The 26,133-nt window shown below is 40.7% G+C and overlaps 1 protein-coding gene across 1 annotated transcript in view; it reads right to left on the minus strand.

Annotated features, from left to right (window-relative positions):
* PLCE1 (phospholipase C epsilon 1) overlaps nt 1–26,133 on the minus strand; it is a 308,646-nt gene that overhangs the window by 34,798 nt on the left and 247,715 nt on the right. The window contains exons 16-21 of the mRNA XM_057737203.1: nt 23,401–23,508; nt 22,129–22,245; nt 19,373–19,531; nt 11,901–12,030; nt 7,395–7,516; nt 6,361–6,478 (exon numbers count right to left, since the gene is read on the minus strand). Coding sequence (XP_057593186.1) covers nt 6,361–6,478; nt 7,395–7,516; nt 11,901–12,030; nt 19,373–19,531; nt 22,129–22,245; nt 23,401–23,508 — 754 coding nt within the window. The remainder of the gene's footprint in view (nt 1–6,360; nt 6,479–7,394; nt 7,517–11,900; nt 12,031–19,372; nt 19,532–22,128; nt 22,246–23,400; nt 23,509–26,133) is intronic.

Consider the following 26,133-nt stretch of genomic DNA (forward strand, 5'->3'; position numbering starts at 1 on the left):
AAAGTAGTGTTTAATAAGACTGTAGACTCTGGGGTTTAAACCCTGTTCCCTGCAATGCAGCCTCACACAAGTTACTCAACCTCTCTCACCACTTCTTCCTCATCTCTAAAAGGGTCGTGGTTAGGATTAAATGAGATAATCTATATTTGCATACTTAGTAGAGTGTCCTGTCCAGAGAAAATGCTCAGTACACAGCAGCTATGGGGCTTCTACGTTTTTTTCTCTGAAGTAACCAAAACTGCAAAGATGCACAAATTGGACTAGTGCATTTTTATGCTTTATCTTAAAACTTTGTGAATTTTGCCCTCTACACAATGATGTAACAATGGATTTTCTCCCGAGTAAAACAGGTGCGGGGCCAGAGTGAGGGGCCGTATTCATTCTGGGGTTTTGCACACTCCCCGGCACATGTTGACATCCCCTCGGGGTGTGTGGGCCCTCCTGTGAGGAGCCCGGATGTTCTCTGGGGTGGCGGGGCAAGCAAGGAAACAAGGGCCAGGTGACCAAGAAAGGGGAGGGCATCTGGAGAGCCCCAGGGAAGTAAGGGAAGGGGCAACAAAGAACCTTCCCCTGTCCTGCTGGCCCATTCACCAATGACAACCACCACCTCCAGAGACCAGCTACCTTCTAGATAGTGTGCGGAAGACACTGTGCGCCTTACTGCTAATCACACCGCAACCCTGCGAGTCAGGCCTGGTTATGTCTCTTTCACAGCTAGGGAGTCTCAAGTGCAGAGAAGTCATAGAACAGTCCTGGTCAAGGTCACTGAGGAGTGGAGCCCTGCCACTGAAGCAGGTCCATGATCTTGGGGAAGTTACTTTACTTCTGGGGAAGGTTGTACCTATGATCTTCGTGGTGTCTCACTGCTCTGAAGAGTTTTTTGCATGTGGCTCCTTAGGAAGGGACTTGGGATGGGGAAAGGTGAGAGGCATTGAAATTGACAATGTAGCAAAATTAAAATCAAAAGTAGCAAAATGAACACTTTTTAAATTACTGTAGTCTGTATAATTTATTAAGTTATGTCTCAACAAAATGAACACTTTATGGTATTTTCCTCCTGAGTATCAAAACACATCATAATGACAATAAATATTTAGGAAGTATTACAACAATGATTCTGGCAACACAATTTAGTCATTTTTGAGAAAGGAAATAAATTTGGGGAAGGAAAAATGTAAGAAACTTCAAGTAGTAAAAAGAAAATTAGAATATAGTACACCTATAAAAATTGTGTGGTGGGGCTTCCTAGGTGGCACAGTGGTTGAGAATCTGCCTGCCAGTGCAGGGGACACGGGCTCAATCCCTGCTCCAGGAAGATCCCACATGCCATGGAGCAACTAAGCCCATGTGCCACAACCATTAAAAACCTGCACTTTAGAGCCATGAGCCACAACTATTGAGCCCACGTGCTGCAACTACTGAAGCCCACGCGCCTAGAGCCTGAGCTCCACAACAAGAGAAGCCATGGCAACGAGGAGCCCGTGCACCGCAACGAAGAGTAGCCCCCACTCACCGCAACTAAAAAGAAAGCCCGTGCACAAAAAAAGACCCAACACAGACAATAAAATAATAAATAAATAAATAAATTAATTAAAAAAAATTGTGTGGTATATAAACACTTAAAAAAAACCCCAGCATACTTGGAATTTTAAAAATAAATCAAACAACCCCATGCTTCGCTGTGCTGCAAGTCAAAAGCTAGACCAAATGACCTTTTGACCCTTCCACAATCCTCTATCGGTACGGACACTTTATCTCTCATAGTGACTTCAAATATCTCTGCGAATTTGTGCTCTTTGTTTAGTCAGTGCTTGAGAGGAAAAGACAAAGTCAGAGGAATGGTTTGGGTGCAGTGGCAGCTGAATTTATAAAGAACAAGAGATGCAGGCAATAGGATTAAGATGGCAGAGTAGGAGAACGTGCGCTCACTCCCTCTTGCAAAACACCAGAATTACAACTAACTGCTGAACAATCATCAACAGAAAGACACTGGAACTCACCAGAAAAGACACCCCACATCCAGAGACAAAGGAGAAACCGCAATGAGATGGTAGGAGGGGCGCAATTGCGTTAAAATCAAATCCCATAAATGCTGGGTTAGTGACTCACAAACTGGAGAACAGTTATACTGCAGAAGTCCACCCGCTAAAGTGAGGGTTCTGAGCCCCACATCAGGCTTCCCAACCTGGGAGTCCAGCAACAGGAGGAGGAATCCCCAGAGAATCAGACTCTGAAAGCCAGCGGGATTTGATTGCAGGACCTCCACAGGACTTGTGGAAACAGAGACTCCACTCTTGGAGGGCACACAAAAAAATGTGCTCACCAGGACCCAGGGGGAAGGAGCAGTGACCCCATAGGAGACTGAACCAGGCCTACCTGCTGGTGTTGGAGGGTTGCCTGCAGAAGTGGGGGGCAGCTGTGGCTCGCCGAGGAGGCAGGGGGACTGGCAGCAGGGGCTTTGGGAAGTGCTTATTGGTGTGAGCCCTCCCAGAGTCCGCCATTAGCCCCACCAAAGAGCCTGTGGGCTCCAGCACTAGGTGGCCTCAGGCCAAACAACCAACAAGGTGTGAACACAGCCCCACCCATTAGCAGACAAGGAGATTAAAGCTTTACTGAGCTCCACCCACCCAGCCCTACCCACCATCAGTCCCTCCCATCAGGAAGCACCCACAAGCCTCCTAGATAGCTTCTTCCACAAGAGGGCAGACAGCAGTATCAAGCAGTATCAGCAGTATTTTCCATAGAAAGATAGAGAAAATGGAAAAGCAGAGGACTTTGTACCAGATGAAGGGACAGGATAAAGTCCCAGAAAAACAACTAAATGAAGAGGAGGTAGGCACCCTTACAGAAAAAGAATTCAGAATAATGATGGTGAAGATGATTCAGGACTTTGAAAAAAGACTGGATGCAAAGATCGAAAAGTTTACCAAAGATCTAGAAGAATTAAAGAGCAAACAAACAGAGATATGCAACACAATAACGGAAATGAAAAATATACTAGAAGGAACCAATAGCAGATTAACAGAGGCAGAAGGGCAAATAAGTGACCTGGAAGACAGAATGGTGATAATCACTGATGCGGAAAAGAATAAAGGAAAAAGAATGAAAAGAACTGAAGACAGCCTAAGATACCTCTGGGACAATGTTAAACGCACCAACATTCGCATTATAGGGGTCCCAGAAGGAGAAGAGAGAGAGAAAGGACCCAAGAAAATATTGGAAGAGATTCTAGTTGAAAACTTCCCTAACATGGGAAAGGAAATAGCTACCCAAGTCCAGGAAGTGCAGAGAGTCCCAGGCAGGATAAATCCAAGGAGAAACATGCCAAGGCATATAGTAGGCAAATTGACAAAAATTAAAGACAGAGAAATATTATTAAAAGCAACAAGGGAAAAATAACAAATAACATACAAGGGAACTCCCATAAGGATAACAGATGATTTCTCAGCAGAAACTCTGCAAGTCAGAAGGGAGTGGCATGATATATTTCAAGTGATGAAAGGGAAGAACCTACAACCAAGAATACTCTCCCCAGCAAGGATCTCATTCAGATTCGATGGAGAAATCAAAAGCTTTACAGACAAGCAACAGCTAAGAGAATTCAGCACCACCAAACCAGCCCTACAACAAATGCTAAAGAAACTTCTCTAAGCGGGAAATGTAAGAGAAGAAAAGGACCTACAAAAACAACAACAAAACAATTAAGAAAATGGTACTAGGAACATACATATTGATAATTACCTTGAATGTAAATGGACTAAATGCACCAACCAACAGACACAGACTGGCTGAATGGATACAAAAACATGACCCATATACATGCTGTCTCGAAGAGACCCACTTCAGACCTAGGCACACATACAGACTGAAAGTGAGGGGATGGAAAAAGATATTCCATGCAGATGAAAATCAGAAGAAAGCTGGAGTAGCGATACTCATATCTGATAAAATAGACTTTAAAATAAAAAATGTTACAAGAGACAAGAAAGGACATTACATAAAGATCAAGGGATCCATCCAAGAAGAGGAGATGACAATTATAAATCTATATGCACCCAATATAGGAGCACCTCAATACATAAGGCAAATGCTAACAACTATGAAAGAGGAAATGCAAGGCAGAAATAGAGACACAGGTGTAGAGAACAAACACATGGACACCAAGTGGGGAAAGCTGGGAGGGTTGGGGGGGAATGAATTTGGAGACTGGGATACCAAATTGTACACTCTAATTATATGCTGTTTAATGTCTGTTAACTGTACCTCAATAAAAGTTCTCAAAAAAAAAAAAAGCTCTATTGTTAGGTACATAAAAAAAAAAAAGAGAGATGCAGTGAGTACAACTCTTGGATGGAGTGGTCCTCACATTCGTTCCTGTGATGAAGGACATGCAGGCCACAAGGCTCTTTGACAGTGAAAGAATTGTACCCCATGATAAGAACAATTTCACCAGCTGTGGACATGGTCAGACTGAACTTATGAGACAGAAAGTCAGGATCTGTGAAACTAAACCTACATGGCTAGGTTCTTGCATTTCTTTGAAATCTTTGCTTGCTGTTTATTCAGTCTCATCTCCTCAACAGAATTTGCTAGCAGATAATCAGTAGTAGCTGCCAAAAGTTTAAAAACAGTTTATGGGAGAAAACTTAAAATTGAGCAAGTTCTATCTATGATTCCCCCACCCCCACCCCGGTGTGTGAAGAGACCACTGGTTACCTAATTTTTTAATAGCCCAAGACCTCTGTCCCATTTGCAGGGCAGAGTATGAGAACGGGGGCTTATGAGAAGTCTCTGGAAGCCAGGATCTGTGTCCAGAACGTCTTGAAAAAAGTGAGCATTGGTATTTTAACTTCCCTCTCTAGGCCAAGTTCATATATGTTGCTTACTAACATTTAGACAGATCCCCCAATTCCAGCTGCTTTCCTGGCCTCAGAGATCTTGTACAAAGGAATCCTTTCTCTTAATAAGAGGAGATGAATTTTTCTGACTTCCATATATTTATGGACTCCTGTTTGCCCTCCACTTCCTGCTGCCCCATTTGGATGAGCACACCCTAACAAGAAAGACAGCGTAGTGCTATGGCTAAGGGCAGGACTTTGGAGATAGACAAGCTTCAGAATCATACTTCTATCATGTATTAACTGAAATGTACTTTTTTTTTTTTTTTTGGCAGGGGAGTGGTTTAACAGCATAAGTCCCCTCGTACTTCTAAAAATGGCCAACTGGGGAAATCTCTCCACCGAAACCTTGTCCTTGATCTTTGGAGTTTGGGTGGAGACTCACTACTTAGCTCAGGGATGGGGCACGTGACATAAGCCCTAGACTGTTAGAGCACTGCATGCCTTTGGTCACAATGACTGGTTCGGCGAAGGGCAAAGAAGCCAATGAAAAACGATGAAACTGCCACTGAAAGTTCTGGAAGAGATTCATACTGAAGCTGAAGGGAAAAGGGCCAACACAGTGGCAGCAGAATGAGAAATGGGGAGAGAGAAAGCCCTGAATCAAGCTGTACCTGAAACTCGTGTATCCCTTTATTTTTCAACACAAGCCAATAAATTTCTTATTTGCTTGTCAATTTCTGCCACTTTCAAACAAAATAGTCTTAACTGATATGCTCTGAAAACTTGGGCCAATTATTTCATCTCTCTCAGGCTGTTTTATTTAAAAGCGGGGATAAATCCATCTACTTGTAGAATTATTATGAAGTCATTTAAGATGATGTATGTAAAATAGCCCAAATTCTGGTACTTAAGTGCTTAATAAATTTTAGCTATTAGATGTTGTGAATATTATTATTATTATTAACTACTATAAAGAGATGTGATATGATCTGAAAAGGAACATTTTATGGTATTTTCATCAGCATTAAAGCAAATAATAATAATAATAAATATTCAGGAGGTACAGTAACAATGATTTTAGCAATACAATTTAGTTATTTTGAGAGCATTCACAATGCCCAATTAAATAAATAGCATATTTTTATCTTTTGCTATCTTTAAATGTTATAAATGATACTGTCTATTCTTTTCTTTTAACTTTTTATTTTATATTGGAGTATACTTGATTAACAATGCTGTGTTAGTTTCAGGTGTACAGCAAAGTGATTTAGTTATACATATACATGAATCTATTCTTTTTCAAATTATTTTCCCATTTAGGTTGTTACGTAATATTGAGCAGAGCTCCCTGTGCTATACAGCAGGTCCCTGGTAGTTATCCATTTTAAATACAGTGTGTACATGTCAATCCCAAACTCCCTAACTATCCCTCCCCCCTGGCAACCACAAGTTTGTTCTCTAGGTCCATGAGTCTGTTTCTGTTTTGTAAATAAGTTCATTTGATTCCATCTATTCTTACCTGGAAACTTTACCGCTTGGCAATAGATGACAAGGTCAGAAAGCTCTGGTGCAATCTGTCTGCTTTCTTTTTTATTCTGAGGAAGATAAAATTCTTCTCCCAGTTCCATGTCATAAACCTATCGAGGGAAAAATGATACCAGTTTACAGGGAAGGTATATGCCACTCACCTTGGAATCCCTAAAGTGCTTTGTCTTTTCTATTCTCTTGTCATCAGTGTGTTTCGCTTGCTCTATCTTATCCATATACATGTCCTAACACCTTCCCTAAGGAAAAGCTTTCTGCCAGCAAGGGCTGGTTCTCAGTCTAATTAATCCTTCATCTTCCCTCAGGGCACAGTCTAGTGTCTTAAATGTGGAACACTCAACACGTATTTGTTGAACAAATAGATGATGGAGTATGTATCTTTTGTGGCTCAACTTTTGGTGTATTTTATTGTTTTGTTCTTCAACAATGTCACCGCTACCATGTCTATAGATTTGCTCAGAGTCTACACACTGTGAGGCACTTGAAGGTTGGATCCGGGTATCTCATTTATCTTTTGATCTTAGTGTCCTTCCTCTGTTAACACGTCCCAATCAGCCCTGTTTATCTTCTTGGTCATCCCAAACATCTTTAAAACTTCTAGCAATTCCTTGAATGTACTAGGCTGTCCTCCTGGTCTGAATGCTCTGTTTTTGTCTGCTTCTCAACATCATCTTCCCAGATACTCTGATAACACTGTGTAATCACTGCTGTTTGTAATTATCTACAAGCACTGTTTACATGTTTGTTTCCATCGCTGAATCACCTCCTGTGCTACCTCAGTGCCTGCCACACACTACACCTTCAGTAGGTATTGGCTGGATGAATCCACAACTAACCTTCTATAAATGGCAGACAGGGGTCCCATATCAACATCATGTGGGCTTTGGCATCTAAGGGAAAGTGAGGGGAAAGGTGAAGGGAAGGGACAGGGAGGGAATGAAATCCTGTCTGAAACTGACAGGAGTACCACCGGGTCCAAGTGCAATTTAACAGAAACCATCCACCTACCTTCCCTTTGTTGCAAGCAGAGTTATCTGCTTTCTTTACCCTCTTGGGGATTTCTTCATTATACTCAAACTGAAGTTTGTCATTACACGATTTATTTTCAGGTTTGTCTTCTAGAATGTTGTCTGAAAATGAGTTGGCAGGCTTCAGCAAACAAGAACTGAAAGCTTCACTTAAGGACTATGTCCACATTATTGCAAGTGTATCCAGGTATTTGTGCTTATCTGTAAGACTGAGGCACTGGCTACATGTTACCAACACGATGGCTTGAAGTATAATTTTTAAAATTTGTTAAACGATCCATTTATTTTTGATTGAATGGACTGATTTCCCAGTAGTTTTGGTACCATATAGATACAAGCTAAGTGAGAAGACTCATTTTAATGTGGATGATTGGGATGGTGCAAACATTTTGGAAGATACCCTGTCAAGAAGCTCTCAGCACACACGTTTGGGAAGGATTTAGTGGTTGAAGCACTTCCAGACAGTGCAGGCATGATTTAATCACTCTCACTTTAAAAATGAAGCTATTAGTTTCTTTTACCTCTAGAGATGTCAAAACCAAAGGGAAAAAAGACATTGTTATTTGCAATGCAGTTTTCACAAATATACTTAATTGGAAAGTAAAGTTTTCATAATTGTCTATCAATTTGTTAAGTGAAAAATCTTAAGGATAGGAATTAAAATATATCTAAAAATTTCCAAAGTATGACAGATAATCTTATACTTTACTCGTTTTAGTATTTCTATTCAAAATGATTGTTAGAGATATAACATGATTATGTTTTTTTTTTTAATGAAAAACAAGAAAGCTCTTTTCTCACCCATGAAATACTATCTCATCAGAGCACAAATGCTTAGACCAAAATATCCTTATACCAAATCAGGGTCATGCAGACTGCCAAGAAATAAATGAGATCAATAATTTGATTACATTTTTATTCTCATAAGTGTCACAACTTCATGCTAATCAGGCCTAAGAAACTGAAACAGAATGCCAACATTCATGCAGTTAAAATGCCCAGTTCAAATGGTTTTACCTTCCTGACTGTTAGGAGCAGGAGAAGCAGTAAGGACATCTGCTACAGAAAAACAGAATCAGAAAGGGGATAAAAGTAAGGAAAATTAAGGCAAAAAAGCCAGATTAATTAAACTAAGGTATGAAGCAAAGCATAAATAACCACAGCTTAGATTATAAGATACATGAAATTAGAAATCTTCCATCAATTTAATATTTTGACTATTAAGGGATGCAAAGGCTAGCAATAAAAGAAGTGCAAACATTATTAACGTTAATCACACTGCCACATTCATGTTACGTGTTTTCAGTTACTGATTGTAAATTCTCCCCAAAACACTTTATGTCAAATGGCTAGAAATGGATTAATTTGTTAGAATCATGCAGTCATTAGACTTCATACATATGAAGTCATAGAATGTCTATATGAAGTTGTAAATTCAAATCTATACTCTGGTGCATGTTCAAAGCTCGTCAAGACAAACAGCAAGGTTGGGGGAAAATGAATAGATATTTATCTATTTATTTTAAAAGATTTTTTTTTTGGATGTGGACCATTTTTAAAGTCTTAATTGCACTTGGTACAATATCGCTTTTGTTTTATGTTCTGGTTTTTTGACTGCAAGGCATGTGGGATCTTAGCTCCCTAACCAGGGATGGAATCCTCACCCTCTGCATAGGAAAGCAAAGTCTTAACCACTGGACCTCCAGGGAAGTCCCAATTAATATTTATTTAATAAAATTTAATTGAATAAACATTCATTAAGGACTTATTGGCCAAAAGGCAGAGTAGCAGTTCCTGAAATACATGAGCCTCATTTGCAACTTCCTTTAGATTTTCTGGAAGTAATTTTGTGCCTGGGAACTATCACCTTTTCATAGCCAAAAGAGGTTTTAGACAAATTTGCTCATTTTATATATGTGAAAATTGAGGACTGGGGCTGTCACAGAGATAAACTGGGCCACCCAGACTTTAGAGATGGGTTTTTTAGCCTGAGACGCCAGTGAGGGGCTCAGAGGCCTGTGAAAACTCCTGCAATTTTATGTAGAAATTTGAGAGCATGTTTATTTCTCTGAGGGGACTGGTCACAGCTTCCAACTTATGCTCAAAGGGATCCGTCTTTACAAGAAGCTTAGAAACCTTGGTTCCCTGCTAAGAAGCTTGGAACAGTCCTACCCTCAGCAAGCAGTTTTCTATTTTCTTCTCATCTCAGTCGGAGAAAGTGAGATGGTTGAGGGAGGCAGGGATGACCTGGGCACTACAAACCACGTCCAAAAGTACAAGACTGACTAGGTGTTTAACAGTGGCACTAGGGAGCCTTCCCAGGACAAGCTTAAATAAGTCACAGCATAACTACAAGGCCTATGTGGGAATCAGCCAGTCAGAGGATTCTTTCAACGAAATGGGAAAGTGTCATGTGGTGATATTGGACTTCACTGTCGTACATCATAGATGTTAGTTCTAGAACAGAGAACAGCAGACAACCTGTGATGGAACCTTCTCATTACATATCTGAGGGACCTAAAGCCTAGAGTGGTGAAAGGACTTCGACCCAAGGTCTCAGTCTATTGGAGCAGAACCTGTGGGTGCTTTCCATGTATACCCCACTCTGGCACATGTGGGTTTTAAAAGAGCGTGCAACTATCCTAGAAATTCGGTGGGGTAGGGTTTAAATTTTATCCTCTTAACTGAAAATAAATCAGAACGCTCCTTCCCCTTCCTGTTCATTTTATCTGCATATCAAAACTTCCTATTATAATAATACTAATAATTAAGAAAAGCCTTCTCCTTTCCTGTTTTCAAAAGTATGGGAAAAAAAAGTATGGAAAAAACACAGAAGTAATTTATGATAGAGAATGCATTTATCTTCCAGAACACTAACTTCTCACAGGGGCAGATGACATCTGGATTTGGTTGATTTCTTAAATGTGGTTTTTATTTCTTCTCCAATAAATTTGCTCTGTGAAACAATATCACCATGACTGTGGTAGCGATCCACAGGGAAGAATAAATCAATACAAAAACATTCATGTTCCTGCGACTTTTGAGGAATAGGATACAAGAAGTGAACTTGACTTCTCATTTTCTCCCTCTTTCAACCTCCCCCTTAGAGAACGCCCCTTGTGTTATCTGATGGGATTTCAGGTCAGGTACATTGGCTTTTAGTTGATGGTACGAAGCAATTGACTATTACTAAGGACAAATACTAAATGGACAGAGACCAGTATTGTATTTGGGAGCAGAAACAGATTAGACTGTAGCTGCTGATCACGATGGAGGCTCATGGAACTAACACGACCAGGAGACAGTCGTGCTGCGTGAGAAGCAGATATTTGGAGCAGGGTAGCTTGGTTGTCTTAATGCAAGTGGTAAATGGTTGCTGGTGTGAGCATATCTGCATATTAACAAAACAATATCCTACAGAGAAGTAATATAATCTGCATTTATAATGTTTACGTAAACAGGAACTTGGTGTTTTTTCATTACTACATATTTGTCTTTCAGAAGTTGCCAGAATTAAAATCTATCATCAGCAGTGGTACCTGAGGAAACATTTTATAATCTCTAGCAAATGACACTAATTTAGTGCAAATGAAACACATCTGAAACCTAAATCTCTCTTCAGAAGAATCCTTCACCTGTAATATGGAGGTAACATCACTCACGTGACTTTTTTGTATTGCACCATTAACCATCACCCATGTTGTTTTATCTTTTTGGTGGGGCCAGAAGGAAATGGTTGGCTTAGTAATGTGAGAACCTGGGAAAGGCGGGGGGTGGGGGTGGGGGTGGGGGCGGGGCAGAAGGGAAATGATGCTTCTTTCTCTTCCATGCTCTTAGAAAGAAGTGAAAGCAGTGAAAGGGAGGAGCAGAGATCAAGGGAATGCGCTGCTGCCCCCTGCAGGTGGTGCAGGAGAGAGAAAAGATTCAGCCACAGTCTACAGCAGCGGTGCCCACCTTTTTGGCACCAGTGACAGGTTTCGTGAAAGACAACTTTTCCGCGGACCGGGGGTGGGAGGGGGGTGGGAGGGGTGGGGGCGGTGGTTCCCGCGGTAATGCGAGCGATGGGGAGAGGCAGATGCAGCTTTGCTCGCTTGCCCGCCGCTCATCTCCTGCTGAGCGGCCCGGTTCGCGGCCCGGGGGCTGGGGACCCCTGGTCTTCAGTCTACAATTCCTGCTAAGAGCATTAGCCACACCAGATACTGAAAGGGTGAGAAAGTGGTCTCTCTGCTGCGATTCTACCCACACCCTCCTATTCCTTCCTTGAGCGGTGGCGGTAGTGGCTGACAGAATCCCTTTTCTTGCTTGGTCCTCCTTGCTAAGCAGCAGGATTCCAGAAACTCTTGGATAATATTACATCAATCTGTATTGCTGGTCTATGGACTGTCAGACTTATTTTTTGGGGAAAAAAAAAAAGACACCAAAAAAACCCAGTAAAAAAATCCTCCAGGCACTTCCCTGCGTGCAGCAGGGGGTTGGGCTCTCTTACCGTCAGACAGGGACTCATAGTCATAATCATATTCATCCTCTTCATCTTCCTCTTCTTCATTAGTAGCAGGTGGGGGGTTGGCATTGCCCCCATTATACGCCTGAGCCTGCATGGATGCTAGTTGATGAGCCTGTAAGATACCAATAGCGAAAGACTGCAGATGCCCAGCTACTCAACATTCATTGATAGTTTTTGAAATGACCACCTAATGCTTACAACAGTCCTAGAAAGTGGCTTAACCTATTCTGATTATTTGGGGAAAAGCCCCAAACTCTAGATTCACTTAAAATACAACGTCAGTACTTAGGCAAATGTTCATATCCCCACAGGAGGAATCCAGAAGCTTCTAGAAAACAATCACAAGGCACTGCTGTGTGGTAGCCAGCCAGCCAGGTTCCCTAGGACAAAACCCCCAGGAGAAACCTGGGTGCTTCAGAGAACCACCATAAATCCCGAATGATGAAGAAATAAATCAGCCCATCCATTTTGGAAAAGTAAATCTTGGCGAAGAAAGAGATTTTTTTCTCCCCCTTCTTAAAATACTATCTAGAGGCCTTTGACCTTGAGAAAAATATTAGGATCTGTACGGATGAGACCAAAAGAATAGCTAATTTTAATAAAGGTTTTTCAACAGACTATCTGAACCGTCAGTCAGATTAACAAAATAGGCCTAGAAACTCTTGGAAACTTGATGTGTGCGATCAGGAAGGTTGTGTCTCTACATTTGACTAGAATTACTGTGAGGCAATGTCACAGGACACGAAAATTAATATAAATCTGGGAGCCTAGTATAAGGAAAAAGTCCAAAATATAGGCAAAGTTACTCCCATGAATTAAAAACAGGAGACAACCTAAAACTCCAGCAATAGAGGAAAGAAGTCAGTAAAGTATGGTGTATCTGCTTGAGAGAATAAGACTTGACAAATAATTGTGATATATATTTATTGAACCAAGGATACAGAATTTTGTGTGTATATAGATATAAATAATATACATGTAACTATACACATATATATGAATCTATGCAAATATATATAAAATTCTATATCATTTGTTCAATAACTATATATCTTTCTGCTATATATAATGATTATAATTATATAAAATGACATGCATAAAAGGCTTGATATTAAATGTTAATACAGCAGGGATTCTTGACCTGTTTTCGTGGCACAGGCCCCTTAGGCAGTCTGGTGAGATAAAATCCCTTCTCAGAATGATACTTTAAATGCATAGAATAAAATACATAAAGTTACAAAGGAAAAAAAGAATGTTGACTACAGTTATCAACTGTTAAAAAAACAAATTTGTGCTATAGGAATATATGTTTCTTTATTAACACAGTAAAAAATATACTGGTAGGTGGTCATGTTTCTGAAATAGTGATGAACATAAATAATTCCTGGAGCTATTAGCCACAACTGTGACACAATATGAAAAATCTGCGATTTCTATTGGTGACAAAGACATGATACGGCCAAGTTTACGGTGGCTTGTTCCCTACATTTATAATTAGAGGAAAGGCTAAATTTCAGCTAGAGGTTAGTGAAAATGAAGATGTAATTTTTTGGGGGGAGTTCCTTGGCAGTCCAGAGGTTAGGACTCTGCCGTGCAGCCAAAAAAAAAAGGATGTAATTTTTTTCACCTAGTTTCATGGACCCCCCTGAATCCTATCTGTGGATACTAGAAATTACCTGTGTTTTAAAATAATTCTTCCTTAAGCTTCTTGAAATGTGGTTATATTACCTTTAGGATAAAAATATATACATAAGGAAGATACAATGTAGGCTGTATCGATATCCAGATAAATCTTTTACAATGCAGTTCACTCCAGATCACTGGACATTGTCCAGGCTCAAAATTTTCATGGAACACTAGCTCCATGGGTATTAATAGCTGTTACATAAAAAATGACAATTTCAATAACCAGAAAACACAATGGAAGTTTAAAAACAGCATCTTACAGAAACTGAAACATACTCCTACTACAGTTTCACAGAGCCTTTGTTAAATATGCTAAAGGGCGTCACGGTTCTTCAAAGATCTCCAGTGCAGCATTTCCCACACTTATTTAATCAGGAAATTTTTCTTTTTTCAGTGTCTCATAGGATTCGCATTCTTCCAAACTTTGGGAAATCTGCTTTAGGCATGAATGAGCCACAAAAGCAAGTCCGTCTGTCCTGGATAAGCAAAGGGCCTTCACGCAGTAAACATGCAGGGTGGAGCCAAGTACCAAGAATGATTGATGCCAAAAGCCCGGTACGCCCCCTGAAGAACCAGTAACAGGAGTGCTGCCGTTCAAAGTCCCACCATCAGCAAACGTCAGAAAATGGAATGTCAAAGTCCCTTCGATGCTCAGGTACTTAACCCAGTGCAGGGAGTATGGGACTCGTGGCCCAACGACAGCCAAGAGTTAACTTCCTTAGTCTTTGCCACATGCTACTTATTGAGGCAGAAGAACAGGACCCCAGCCCTTGATAAAAGCAATTCAGGACTTCCCTGGTGGCGCAGTGGTTAAGAATCCAGCTGCCAATGCAGGGGACGTGTGTTCGAGCCCTGGTCCGGGAAGATCCCACATTCTGCAGAGCAACTAAGCCTGTGAGCCACAACTAATGAGCCTGTGCTCTAGAGCCCGCAAGCCACAACTACTGAGCCCACATGCTGCAACTACTGAAGCCCACGGGCCTAGAGCCTGTGCTCCACAACAAGAGATGCCACTGCAATGAGAAGCCCACACACCACAACGAATGAAAAGTAGCCCCCGCTCCCGGCAACTAGTGAAAACCCACACGCAGCAATGAAGACCCAATGCAGCCAAAAATAAATAAGTAAATTTATATATAAAAAAGTAAATAAATTAAAAAAAAAACTGAAAATGGAATTACATTGTCCCATTTTTCCAAAAGGAGGGAGAGGTAAATTGTGAAAGTCATATGGTAGGAAGTGTCAAGGTGATACCTGACAAAATCTCAGAATGGGTTATTTGGTTGTGAGAACACAGAATATAAAAAGGAGGTTAGCAGGAAGTAGCATGTGTTTACTAAGAACAAATTTCCCACACAGTAGCCTCTTTAGACTTTTTGGGTAAGGTAACTCACTTTGTGGAAAATAACAGATAAGCAGTATTTCCCAACTTTCAGGATGATAAGAAATATCTATAAACAAACAGATTACCAGGCCTTCCTTACGGAAATTCTGATTTAGTCAGGCAGATTTGCGACCTAAGAATCTGTGTCTTTGAAAGTGCTCCAATGATTCTTATCAATGTATCCTGACTTCTGTATTGCCTTTGACAAGGTTTTTCCTGAAGACCTGAATCAGAATCTTGACTCTGCCACTGTGAGCTGAGTGGCTTGGAGAAAGTCCCATAAATGGCTAAACCTCAATTTTCTATTCCATAAAGAAAGAGGTTGAAGCAGACTCTACAGAAAAGTAGGCTTCAGAGAAGAGAGCACCAGACAGGAGTGATAATCACCTAAACTCCAGGGAGGTCCTGCAAGAAGGGCCACAGGGCTCTCCACTTGGCCGTCTGGCTCAAAGGTGACTTGGGTGAAGACACAATTCGGAAAACTGCTAATAAATACATTGGATGACAGATGTCAAAATCCACAAAGAACCTTGTATGCTCTAATCACATACCAAAACCAAGAAGAGCAAATTTAATAGCGATAAATGTGAGGCTGCTGATACACAAAAGTTTAACATTAATTGTAAACCTGGAAAAATAGGAAGACTAGGCATAAGTTTAGTCCTGTGAAAATAACTGAACTCTTTGTTTTCCACAAACTCAACATGAGCCTGGTAGGCATTAAAGAATTTAAATAGCGAGAACAGTCTTAGGTTGTATTAACTGAGGTATAATGTTCAGATTAAGGGAGGTAATGGTTTCACTGTCCTTATGCTGTCAGACCCTGAGCATTGACTTCTGGAAACCATGTCTTAAGATTCACAAATCTAAGTATATCCACAGATGTAAGAATATCCAAATATTCTTAATGGAAGTGAAGTGTGAGCAGCCATATCCTGTGAGGCACAGTTGACACAACAGAAATGTTTAGCTTGAAGAGAAAAGCTGATGGGGAGACACATGCTAGCTTTCTAGATGTGCAATTAGTCTGTGCAGCTGCAGAGGGAAGTAGTGCCAAAGAGTAGGAGGAACAGGAAGGAAGATTTGGGCTCAACATAAAGAAGACTTTTGCAACAACACGATCTATTTATTAGTGGAATGGAGGCAGTATGTCACTGCAAATGTGCAAAGAATGGGAAAGGCAGCAGCTACAAGAACATCCAAATACATCTTGAAGACCACAGAGCAGAAGGCAGCTGGATCTGCTTGGTACTGAGAAGTGGGTGGTAGTTGCTGGATAAAGAAAACAGCCTGGAGGAACAGTGCTGCAGAAGAAGTGCCTTATGTTGGGGAGTCAGTTACTGCTGCAGAATTTGAGGAGGGCCAGGCATAAGAGCACACAGGCTAACATTTTAGTCTAGTGACTTCATAACAAAGCCCATCTGCATAGGTCTCGGGGCTTCTGGAACCCAAGTAAATGCCAGGCCTTCGGGAGAAGCTGTGGGAGTGCAGATCTGGACAAAGGTAGCCCTAGTAGAGGTCTCAAACTGGTGGCACTTAGGGCGGACTTCACCTCCAGACCAGGGTTGCTTGGCTGATTCTTGGCTGATGCAGTGTTTTAAAAACTTTTAATTAGAGCTGCACATTCATGAGGGCATGCACACTCTGTTGGCCTCCTCACCATTTCCAACTGTCATATATCCAGCTGGCTCTTCATATTTATGTTTCCTGCTTGGCCCCTGAAGGTGGCTGATTGTGTAACTCTTGGCCTAGAGCTCTGCGTGATGGTCAGATTGGACAATGAGTACCTCCAGGGCACACAAAGACTTCTAGGAATACGAAGGTTCAGATCTTTTAAAGAAACCAATTTCTAGATTCAAGATTTTTCCACATCTATGGGTACTCTTTTAAATATAGGCCTTCCTGAGAACAAGCTTATGGTTGGCTAGTTTTCCCTTCCCACCTTCTCTTCATAATTGTTCTTTTCCTACTTTACAAAAGAAAAGCTTAACTCTCACTTATCAATCAACAATCTATGATACATGAGATGAGGTGAAAAACCACCCAAGGCAGCAAAAGGACATTTGAGGATGTAGAGCTCCTAGGAGAGTCTTGAGAAATGAAAGAAGGGAGCATCTTATTTCATCCAGGCAGCAAACATGTTCAAGGTTCTATTTCTTATCTGTCTGTCTGTCTCTCTCTCTCTAGCATTTATCTATCTACCTATCTTTCCTTCCTTCCCTTCCTCTGTTTGTCCATCTATATTGGAATTAAAATTCAGAAGTAAGATGGTCACCTTAGGGAAGATAATATGTTTATCTGAATTAAAAAATAAAGTCAGATTTTTCTGACCAAATGTAAGTCTGGCTGACTGGGTTGATTCATTTGACAATGAGAACTGTTTTTGTATATTATATTTGTATATAATTTATGTTATCTATTATACATTTATACATAAATAGTATGTCTGAAAAGATATTCTTTGCAACTATTTAAACTTGTGATAGAAATCTTAATATAATCTTAAAAATGTATGAAAGGGAAAAAATGCTTGAGAGAGGTACACAGTTTTTCAAAATTCTTTTAAGGGATGCTTGAGCAAAAAAAGTTTGATGATTGTAGGTCTAGAGGATCCATGACAATTCTGAGCGGCTCTAGTTAGGGCAAATTTCATCGGTAGGAATCTGCTGGGTGGGATTGGTTCTGGGCCCGTTCTGAAAATAGCTGCTTTTCTGCTCAGAAGGGTAAGTGTGACAATGATGGAGCCTCTGGCCTCACCCTTCTTCCCCACTCTGAGGGCATCTGGAGCAATCTGGACTTTTGGAGAGTTACCGAGGTTAGTAGGTGATATAATATAAGCCCCTGATTCAGACTGCACTTTGGGCCACCTGGAATTCTGCTGTGAGTGAGTTGGACACTCTGGGAGCCCCCCGAACAGGTGACAGGATGCTCCAAAGGGCCCCTCAGAGAAGCAGTAATGTTCTAGAACAGCAAGAAACACAGGAAATAGAGCCTAAGAAGGATAATAAAATATTTACAGAGTGATCTGCAATTCTGACAGGGGTCCTATGCTTCATCTTGGGAGAGATATTGTGAGATTTCATTGTCAGAAGGGTGCTTCGAGGCTAGTTAGCTTAATATTCCCATTTTACAGATGAAGAAACAGAGGCCCAGAAAGATTGATTGGTCCATGATCCCATGACTGGTTTGTGACAGAGTCAGTGGCTACAACCTGGTATCTTAGCTTCCCGCCTCATGCTCTTTGTCCGATATCATGATATATATCATTTGGTTTTAAACTCAGGTCCTACCTGTGAGTTCTATAAATTAGAAGATTTGACGATTGTTCCAGATAGACTACTCAACTAGGTCAAACTGGACTTTTGACTCAATTAGACTTGACACTGGAGTTTTTAAAACTTTTTATTGGAATGTAGTTGATTTAAAATGTTGTGTTAGCTTCTGCTGTACAGCTTGACTTGACATTTTTAAATTAATGACTTAGGACAAAGATTCCACATTTGTTGGGCTCATAGAATCCTTTGGTTCTCTGGGAACCACCTAAAGCAGAACTGAAGTAGGGGCTGGAGGCCTGAAGGTGATACTCGGAGAGAAATTAAAGGCTGTGACCTAGTTTTACTGCAGACTGTCCACACTGCTGGAGCCGCACCATTCTAATCCTGCGGCGGGCTGAGGTTCACACAGCAACTCTTGGTTGCTGTAAGTTTCACAAGCGGTGTTTCAGGCCCAACAGCGCCCTCCTACATAGGACAATTAGTTTTGGCAGCCGTTGTTCTGTGGGATAAGTGCTACCTGGCATGTGGACTCAGTGGTCCTAGACCTGAACTTTTTCACAGATCCTTGGGCTGAGGGTCCTCCTATACAGGCAAGTTTGTGGAGCTTGGGGTATAGATCTCCATGGGTGAGGCAGGTACAGAAGTGCCTTGGGGTCCACATGCAACAGTGATACACTGTGCCAACTTCCATGCTAGGACACACAGGGCTGCTGCTATTGGGGTTCTACTACTGACCTCAGGAGTCACAACCCCATTGTCCAAGTGCTCTCCCGACAGGGGACTCTTCTTAAAGGGGACATGCTAGCGACCACTGTGGGATTGACAGCTGTGAAGCCCAGGTCCAAAGACAAGAGTCACGCATTATCCTGCTCAGAATAAATTAAATAATGAGGCACATTCTACATCAATTTTTCAAAATAAAATTTTAGGTGAGTGCAAAGAGTATTCATCAGCCTATTCAACGGAAAGCCCCAAATCAAACACATCATTCAAGGAAACTGAATCTTCAAAAACTGGTTACCTATCTGGTCATCTGAAAGGTTAGAATGACGTTAATTTCTTTGCTCTGCGCACACAGCATACTCATAACCTCTTTAACAAGAGAGTACCTTTTGCTTTAAGATATCCACTGGTGTCTGATGGGCTTTTAACTTCTTATTTTTGAGAAGCACTTTCTTCCTGAGTTGGTCAGGTGAGGGAAGCATTGGATCATCTGAGAAATCACTCTCAAATAAGAATTTAGCCACCAGTTTTTCTCCAAACACAGTCTAAAAACAATAAAGGAAAACACATAATCAATGCCTTTTATCTATACTTGAATCCCTCAGCTAGATATTTCAGCCCAGTTGAATTGTTCTAAAAATTCTAGGAAGGGGAACTAGGAAAGAGGTCGCATCCATGTGTCCCACCCCGACCCCTGCATAGTTTCTTACTAGAAACGAGGGAGGTGGTCAGAAGGCCAGGAGGAGGGGGTCTAGGCCACTCTCCAGGTGGCACAGCTCTAAGTAAAAACAGTCCGGGGTCTGACGTACTAAAGAAGAAGAAGAGATTTCGATGGAGGCTGTGGTTTGTAGAGCATGGTCCATTCCAGACGTGGGTAAGAAGTCACAAGGATACAAACCTTGAAGTAGGTAGGAAGTGGGGACAAAAATGAAAGATAATAGGGAGCATTTGCCACCATTTAGTATAAAGAATCACAGACACCATTCTCACAAAGAGTTCCTGAGCACTGGTCTCCAAAGGGCAATGGGTGTCCCCAAGGAGGTGGGTGGTGGGGGAAGACACAGGATGACCCATTGGGGTGAGGGTGGGAAATATGGTAGTTTCTATTTCAATTTTTTTTTAACAAAGAAAGAAACAAATGGAAGCTTATTAATGCCTAAGGTACAGGTTGGAGATGGCGCCCTCAGCGTGTACGTCAGGTGCTGTTCATGAAGGCCCCTGAGGGACGAGGGGGCATCTCCTGACGCAGAGGGACCAAAGGTGAGTCCCTCACATCTTTGTTTGCTACCAGCTTATTGAGATGATTGCAGTTTAGGTGCCACGGTGACCACTGTGGTTAGTTTCACAAAAAGACTTTTCTTTAAAATATTTTGTAATGAGATGAAAAGTGACTATGAAAATCTTTTACAACATATAGAAGTTCACACTTTATATAAGGAAAAAGCAGTTAAAGGAGTTATTCTAAGTTAACGCAATTTTCTTTAAAAAAAATTATCCTAAAATTTCTGACTTTTTCTGTGTTTATGGTGGGTGGCTGTACTTCATTACCAGATGACAATGATGGTGGTGATGGGGGTGATGGTGGTGATGAAATCACTGTTAATCTGTTCTTATATGATAAGGCTAACGTTTTAACATTAAGTGAGAAGGTAATTGCTTTTTAAATAAAATTTGTGTTCTGGAAAGAGTAAAGACAGATATATAAAATATTTCTATTGTGATGTGATTTTGTTGTAGGAAACAATGTGTGTTAACATAAAAACTCTTCTATATGCACACTCAAGCAACTTGGAAGCAGATTTTCTAATGGTTAAAAAATCTTCTAAATGAAGGGTTTCAGTGGAGTTTGAATTGATCTGTTAAAAATATAAAAGGCAATACTTTTTCAATAAGTTTCTAAGAAAAGCTGATTGATACCAGGAAACACACAAATTGCCTAGCCAAATTCCAATGAGAACCTTTGCCTCATTAATGGAATTGAGAAATGAGTAGCATGATTTGGCAAGTGCAGCTAATGACACCCCTTCTCCATCTGGATACAGGTGTCTTTGTAAGGTATCTGTATCAGCTACTGTAGCTGTTAAAACCAAATGCTGAAATATAAACTAAACTTAAAACCAGACGTCCAAGTCAGTGATCACAAAAGTTTCAAAAATAACGAAGTATATTCAGTCACATTACTCCCACTAAAAATTTAGATAATAAATAATATATTTACTTGAAAAAACTTTTATAATAGCAAAAGGGTTTTCGTATCATTACTAAACAATAGTATTTAAAAGTTATTCTTAAAAAAAGTTATTCTTTAATTTATCCTATATTACTCTCTTTTATATTCTATTTTTGCATGTTTTAATTAACATAAAAATATGTTAATAAGATGTATATAATTTCTGAATAAGTCAATACACACACAATAGGAATACATGGTATATTTTACTGATAGGAGTATACAATTAGAAAAGTTTAGGGACCATTATTCTAAATGATGGCAAAGAAAAGGCAACATGAGAGGCTAATTAGTTTTCTTGGCATTAGTATTTGGGGACATTTCCCTCTGGCCACGCCCCTGCCTCCCACTGAGCGCCACATTTCCATAAATGCCTTATCAGTGGAGGAAGGGCGAGGTGTCATGGCATATTTGCCCTTGAATGTGCCTGCATTATAGTTTCCTTGCATAAGGAAGAGCTGAGTGTTAACAGCAACTGTTCTGGCCAGTCTAACCTCTTTGCCAACTTGGATCTCCGTATCTGTAGTTGGGCCACAAGAAGATCTGACTTATTTGCCCTGAGGTATTTTCAACTTTTCCACATACAACTGTCAGGTGACATCCTGGCATCCCTGATTTGTGGTACCAGAAGTGTTGAAGAGTTGGTCTCTTTTTACCTCCGAAGGTTTTCTGGAAATGGTCAGGAGACCACAGAACAGTGCTTCTATCACTCCAGCTGAAAAGATGGACCACTCAAGAGATAGCCCAAACTCCCAGGGCATCCCTGTTACTCATGTCTGAGGGACCTTAACTGTACATGCTCCATAGCTGAGGTCCAGCTATGATGTGGTCCACGGTGGCCCCAAATTAAGCTCAACAACAGTCACAAGACAAAGGCCAAGATACCATCCTGTCACTTAGCTGATACCTTACCTTGAAAATTTCTGCCATTTTTCGTTGCTGAGGCAATGAACAGTGGTTCTCAATCGATATGATGATGGGCAGGTCAGAGTTGATGAAGGCACTGCGATCGATGGCTTCAACCACTTCCTGTGAGAGCCAAAACAGCCCATTAGAGTTCAGATATCTGCCCAAGGTGTCAGATGGCAAGGTACTTACAGCCACAGAAAGCATCTAAATTGGTTATGCAGAAGACTCTGGCCAAAGTGGTTTTTTATCTTTTCAAATGTGTTTTCAAATTAAGCAATAGGCTATTTTCTATAACCATATTAAACTATTCATATTGAGTACTGTTCACATACTATGAGGAACAGCTATCAGTATCATAAATTTAACAAATACATATATATATATATATATATATATAGAGAGAGAGAGAGAGAGAGAGAGTGAATGTTATAAGTAAAAGATACAGTTTTAGTTACAGCATCAAAAATGATGAGGCATAAGATATTTTCCTGCTTTCAAGGAATTTATAATCAAATCTACTTGGGGCAATAAGACATATCACATATATATATTTTTTCACATATATTTATGTATGTGTGTAAACACAGTTATCAACTCCTCCTTCCCTCAGTATAGGGTATGAAAAGTTTTAAGAAGGCCGAATAGGAAAATGAGTTAAAGAGAAAATGCGTGTTAGCCACCATCTTCACATACGAGATAGAAATAAGAATATTCCTTCCCAGCCCAGCCACAGTTCAGAAAAAAATGATGTTAAAGCCAGAGACCCTCTGAATGAGGATAGTAATTGCACAATGAACAAACAGACTACCTAGAATTCAAAATAAGAATACAATGAGACCAGTCTTCCTGGGTGACCAATCTCCCCAGGTGGAATCAATTCGCACTACTTTATAATGTTATTGAATCACTGCCTAACACAGGATGTTGGCCTTTGTTGGCAGGACACCAGGAGAAATGACCTTTAATTCTTACAGCAAGAGAACAGCCCCTGCCTTTTATATAACACCTTATGATGTAAACATTTCAACAATATTATTACATGATAACTAATTTAAGGTAATGGTTTCTAAAATTTGGTCAAATGAGAATCTAAGGAAAGTTCTAGATCAACTCCTAGAAAAATGATCATGTGCACATCCCACACAATATGGGGAAGTCTTAAGACCCAGGATAAGAACCTCCAACCTAAGGTATAACTTGGAAGAGTCACTCAGGTAAATGACGAATGAAGTAATGACTCTTGGTGATCTGATTTAAAGAAACTTGAAGCATTACCTTGAAGGGAATCTTGGTTGTCAGGGTGTGTCCATGATAAATGATGGGCATCCCATCATCTCCGTCCCAGCAGTCCAACTCTACACTCCTACAGCCTTGCAGGAGGACCTGTGGGATCAATGAATGAATCCACCCCAGATGAGCAAATGGAGATAAAGTCTCAAATTAAACCCAGCACAGGCTTCCACATATCAGTGTTCACTCTCCAGGCTAAAATAGAAGGGCCTAAGATTGGAAAGAAATACTGCATGTTGGCCAAAGGCCACAATTTATCAGGGTGGGAAAGGGAGAGATTAGATTAAGGTGGAAAGAGTGCTTATCAGGCCTGAATACTATTGGGAGGTAAAATTTGATAGCAAAAACATATAACCATTTTCACATCAACTTTGGTCCGTCAAGGGTCCTGCACATGGTACATCCTGAAATGAGAGAGCCAGGCTAGAGCTCTATCTTGGCAGATGTCAGCAGAGGTGACACAGGTGCTGATGAGGAAATGAAGCCACTGATTCCTTAATGAACTGCCCAAACATCTGTGTGAATTCAATCAGGATAAATCTCCTCTATTTAGACCTACATTCTGCCACCAGCTAATACCTTTGCTGTGAACATGTAGTGTGGGAGAAGAGTAGAAGCAGGGAGTTATCAGGGATCTCAATCCTAGAACAGCATCCAGAGATGGCAAATATCCATAAACTCCCCTCTCCCATACCCACAGCAGTCATCAGTAATCAATCATAATACACTTGCCCCCTAAGCTTGCATGTGTTATCTCACGGCCTCCTCAGCAAAGAACTCCAGGCAACACTACCAGTGAATTAGATGAGATGATACCTATTTGCTTTTCTGGATCTAGAGCTGGAAACAGAGCTCCTGACACATGTGCTTGGGTTACATCTCTGTAACATTTGATATTTATGGCCCATCTTAAAGATGATCATGTTTTGAAAGGGTCAACCAAACCCAGAAGTGAATATATCTGTGAATGGGGCCAACTCTCTGATTTAAGAATCCACATACCTATTTGCCCGTGACAGCAGTCCAGTACTGAAGGCTAGTGGCCACTAGAGTTGCTGCAACATAACTCTAATGTTTTTATATGAGATACTTGCTAGATTCTTCCCATTGCACAGCATACAGCACCCAGTTTTCCTAGGTGACCTGTCTTCCCATGGGGAACTGATTCTGTGGCAAAGAATCCCAAGGCTATCAGTGTCTTTCAGCACTAGAGTATCTAGAGGTGTGTTGCTTTGGGCTGAAAACTGTCATGTAATACGACCCTGGAACATGAGCTCCCTCATCTCTGTAGTGAGCCACAATGGGAAGAACATTCCCTGACCAGCAGCAGAGGAGATGGGTTTTCAGCATGAAAACACTAAAGATCTTTATCGAAGTCTGCATGACATTTAAGGCTTCCACATATGGCTAGAATAAGAGAACTGGGGCTGGAAATTCCAGGTGAGAGCAGGGCTTTTTCTCACTTCTCGTCTGCCCCATACAGTAATCTTAGGAGGTAACTGGGAGAGCTGAGAGAGGGTAGAAAGTGGTAAAAATGAAATAAAAGGGAGCTTCATTACTAGGTTTAATCACATCTGTGAGTCTATTTGAGGGACTTCTGGGCCTTATTCAAAGGCTGTGACAATCTCTACTTGAGGTGTAAAGTTAAGGAGTGAAGAAAAACCTCCCTGATGTCAAATAAGGAAGTGCAATAGGAATTAAAGCTAGGACATTGGTCCCTGCTTATTTTCTGGGATAAACACACACACACACACACACACACACACACACACACACACACACACACACACTTCATTTCTTTCCCATAGACCAATGAATTTCAAACTTCTTTTAACTTTGGAATCCTTGGTACAAGTGGAGGGCAAATATATAAAGCACATAAAAGAGTAAATCTTCAGCAGCAGTGGCTGCTGCCTGCTCTTCTGTGTTAGCAGCTGAGGCCCCTTGACAGAACACTTATTTTGAGAATCACTACTCTAAAGATACATCTTCATTTAGTAATAAAAGCACCTCAGATTTTAGAGTTTAAAACACATGCTCCATACCAGATAAGCTTTGGGACAGAAGTTCGACTCATGTTTTGAGGACTATATAGAGTAATCTGGAGAATAAAGGAAGCTCAAGTCTGCTGGGTTTGTGTAAACAATACAATTATAATTTTTCACACTTGGACACCCCCCAACACACACACACACACAGACAGACACACACACATATTCCCTGGACCTAGCTAGCTCCTACCATAATTAACTCACCACGTGGGAGTTTAGAAAACAAGCAGCATAAACAAGGATGTTTGCAGAAATATAACAGAAGCAACAGACATATAGATCATTGAGAGCTGGATGTTTAAGTCAAAAGGATGTGCTTTTTCTAGTCCAGAGACCCTTCTGAGTTTTCAAGAATATTCCCATAAATTTAAGTGTGTAGGGATAGTGCCTACAGTCTATATATATATTTTTTTGGTTGCCACAGGGAGGGGTTAATTTTTCTAACAAATTGCAAAGCAAAATAAACAATATTTTGGGAATAACTTCATAGACAGTTGCATTTTCTACCATGCTTTCCCACTACAATATATTGATTTATTTAGCATTTAGTGAAGTGATTAGATAGTTTTCCCACGGGAAAATCTAATTTTAGTAGGAGTAGTTCAGACTAACCAGGATCTAAAAGCTATGAGTCTCAAACAACTACTTTAAAAATTTTTTTGCCTAG

The sequence above is a fragment of the Hippopotamus amphibius genome, chromosome 5, assembly GCF_030028045.1.
Source record: "Hippopotamus amphibius kiboko isolate mHipAmp2 chromosome 5, mHipAmp2.hap2, whole genome shotgun sequence".
Taxonomy (NCBI): domain Eukaryota; kingdom Metazoa; phylum Chordata; class Mammalia; order Artiodactyla; family Hippopotamidae; genus Hippopotamus; species Hippopotamus amphibius.